The following is a 3,244-nucleotide window of genomic DNA, read 5'->3' as shown; positions in this document are numbered from 1 at the left end:
GATCCCACTTTAGACACCTCATAAAAGCTAAGTTACCAAGACTCCCAAACCTATTCCAGCTTGCCTCTCTCCAAGTACGTTAACACTTAAATCTGAAACTTAGCCCAACTTAAACCACAGAACTATTTCCTCAGGGCTTACATACGCGTCTTTCTACAGCGACTGCCTTTAAATTAAGCGTGCTTCTGGTCTGATGACTTGGTGTGGTTCTCGTGCCCATGTCTCCCTAACATCATATATCCCGCTCCCCTGGCAGCCAATGTTGGTCAGGAACGCAAGTTTCACCCCAAGTTCTATACCTGCAGAACTTGCCGTACAGACATCTATGAATGTGCTTCAGGAGCAGATCCCAAATCTGAGTTCTAGAATTTCAAAGAAACCTTGGATAAAAGTATTTTTATTGACAATATGGGGAAGTGGAAGGAGCATATTAACAATACACTGCAAAGCCTACACTGCAAATACGCAGTCATGGCATTTTTATAGAGCACAAGGCTATTTACACGCTTTGAAGAATTACTTCTGTAAAATAAAAAGTTCTGTCTACCAAGCAACACCTGAAATAAACTAAAGCACCTAGATAACAGATGTATTAAAATTTTGCACAATTTAGGTTTTTGACACTTAGTTGGATAAACAAGTTTATTTGTAAATTTAGTCAACATACATAATTGACCTAAAAACTTCAATAGAAGGATAAATTTTAAAACCACTTGGAAAGCCATCTCTATGAAGTGATTTTCCCAGGACCTTATACCAGATGACACCATTTTAACTGGCAGAGGTTCCATAAGCTGGCGCTGTGTCCCTTCCCCACAGCAACTTTACCCCAAAGGTTTATCATAATACAAACTCGATGGAAAAGCTCAGTTTTGTTCCCTCTTGATAGAGAAAAACTCAATCTAGTTATGAGACCAACCACAACACAAAGAAAAGCTGTACTAACTACTATATTAGTAACAGACAATGCTGGTGTGAATAACGTGTATTATATTCTAGAGCCCTTATAAATAAAATCCCCCATTAGTGTTTGCATTATCAGCTAGAGGGTAGTTAACATGTGGTAGAATGAGGACTTATGCAAGGTATAATGCGCAAAGCATTTTTACTAGGTATGAAAACAAGTGCAGTCTAGTTAGGAGAAAACCAACCGGACTCTAAATTACACACAATCTTAATGACAAGACTCCCCACCAAAGGTGAATGTAAAACATTTAATTTAAAAATGTTGACACTACAATATATAAAATAGCTATTATAAATGCACATAGTGTATTCTATAGCTGCCAGGTTTACTTTTTTTTTTTTTTTTTTTTAAGGAAACTGTAAGTTACACTGTGGTTAAGACTTGTATCTTCACCCTTGAAAAAGCCCACATTCTATCACAGTGATGTATGGTCAGACTTAACAGCCCCAATTGTTAAACACTTGGATCAAGTCATAACCAGTTTTATTGCAAAAGGACCCTGTACACATTTATCAATTCTAGTACCTTAATAGCTACCCAACAAGTCATTAACATACAGAAACATGCATCATGAGAAGCAAGAAGTATCACCCATCCCTTCTGCATATTAGCAACTTGTCACTCCTGAGCAACAGTGCTCACATCACTGAGGTCTGTGAACAGTCACTTTTCGCATTCATCCTGAGTGAAAGATGGAATGACTTAAGTACAAATGCAACATATTATAAACAATTTCTTACAAAAAAAGTCACAAATTAAACCAAAGTATTTTACAGGATTTACTACAAAACACCATAAAAACTGCCTTCACTTAAGCTCTCTCTCCCCGTATCCGGCGAGCCAACTGGATGTCTTTGGGCATGATGGTGACTCTCTTAGCGTGGATGGCACACAGATTGGTATCTTCAAATAAACCCACCAGGTACGCTTCACTAGCCTCCTGTTGAGGACAAGAGCCACACTATTAAACTCTCTCCAAGGACCACCGCACACAAGCCAGCCCTCCGCCCCTGCCACCGCCGTCTCACCTGAAGCGCACCAATGGCGGCGCTCTGGAACCTCAAGTCAGTTTTGAAATCCTGGGCGATCTCCCTCACCAACCTCTGGAAGGGCAGCTTCCGGATCAGAAGCTCCGTGGACTTCTGGTAACGACGGATTTCTCGAAGCGCAACGGTCCCGGGCCTGGAGCCAGCAGGAAGGGCGTAAAGGGACACCAGTTAAGTGACAGAAGGGTCCAACTCGCAGCGCGCCCGCCGAGTCATTGTCTCCCTGCCGCGCTGCCTACCTGTAGCGATGAGGTTTTTTCACCCCGCCGGTAGAGGGGGCGCTTTTCCTGGCAGCTTTAGTGGCCAGCTGTTTGCGGGGCGCTTTCCCACCCGTGGACTTACGAGCAGTCTGCTTGGTTCGGGCCATTTTCTTTTACCTGCAGGAGACATCCGTGACCCGGGGGCCGCGACGCTCGCCTCCCGGGGTGAGACGGCGAGCGTGCAGAGGGCGGGACGCCCGGCGCCCCTGCCCTCCCGCCTCCCTGCGCCCCACGGCGGGCGGCAGATGGCCGAGGGCCGCCGCCTCCACCCCCCCCTCCCCTAATGACTCAGGCGGCGAGTAGCAGCAGCCTCCCCTGGGAGGGGGGGCGCGGGGAGGAGTCACTTCCCCTCATCGACGGGCGGAGGCCCAGCTGCCGGGAACCCGGAGTCGGGACCTCTGAATCACCAGCGGGAAAGAGGCGGAGACGCGGTTCCGGAGCGAAGCCCCAAGGGAAAACCACCCAACCCCAGAGTCGCCACCAGCAGTCAGACCAGCCCGCACCAGCCGGCACTCAGCTCCCAACGGCCGTGGCCCGCGGCATCAACGGCCGGCAGGGCCTCAAGCCGCAGGCAAAGCCGAGACTTACCCAACACCGAAGTCTGAGGCCGCTTCCCCCACCGCCGTGCCGCTCCCGCCGCCCAATGAAGAGCCGCAGTCGCCGAACCAAAGCAAGAAGCAACTCCAACGAACGACCAAACCGCTCTGCGCTCCAGGCCCCCCCCAAGCCTCCGCTTTTATACCCACGCTTCACGCTGCGTCTCTGCGTCATAGGACCCTAATTTGCATACACCAACGACTTTTCCTATTGGCTGACACTTTCGCCGACGCGCTGACATCCCCCGACACAAAGGCCGTGCTTCGGCCCCGTTTCCTGATTGGCGGATATCTAGACCACTGATTGGCTGTTAAAGTGGCCTAACGATTGGGTGAATGCAAAGAGGAATGGACGAATCAGAGGTTGGCACTAAG

The 3,244-nt window shown here is 48.6% G+C and overlaps 1 protein-coding gene across 1 annotated transcript; it reads right to left on the bottom strand.

The window, feature by feature from the left end:
* Positions 1–381: 381 nt before the first annotated feature.
* Positions 382–3,009, bottom strand: LOC125114460 (histone H3.3A). Its single transcript, XM_047757751.1, has 4 exons — positions 2,862–3,009; positions 2,253–2,390; positions 1,996–2,149; positions 382–1,907 (listed from the first exon to the last, which is right to left on the bottom strand). The coding sequence occupies exons 2-4, from the start codon at positions 2,378–2,380 to the stop codon at positions 1,779–1,781; spliced, it is 411 nt and encodes a 136-aa protein (XP_047613707.1). The 5' UTR covers positions 2,381–2,390; positions 2,862–3,009; the 3' UTR covers positions 382–1,778.
* Positions 3,010–3,244: the final 235 nt, after the last annotated feature.

The sequence above is a fragment of the Phacochoerus africanus genome, chromosome 14, assembly GCF_016906955.1.
Source record: "Phacochoerus africanus isolate WHEZ1 chromosome 14, ROS_Pafr_v1, whole genome shotgun sequence".
Lineage (NCBI taxonomy): Eukaryota > Metazoa > Chordata > Mammalia > Artiodactyla > Suidae > Phacochoerus > Phacochoerus africanus.
Note: the sequence above shows the minus strand (reverse complement) of the source record. Positions and strands in the feature narration are given on the sequence as shown.

Coding starts and splice junctions, on each gene's coding strand:
- LOC125114460 (XM_047757751.1), bottom strand. CDS start 2,380: ATGGCCCGAACCAAGCAGACTGCTCGTAAGTCCACGGGTGGGAAAGCG. Junction 2,150..2,252: donor AAAAAACCTCATCGCTACAG/GTAGGCAGCGCG, acceptor TGCTGGCTCCAG/GCCCGGGACCGTTGCGCTTC. Junction 1,908..1,995: donor CCGCCATTGGTGCGCTTCAG/GTGAGACGGCGG, acceptor TGTCCTCAACAG/GAGGCTAGTGAAGCGTACCT.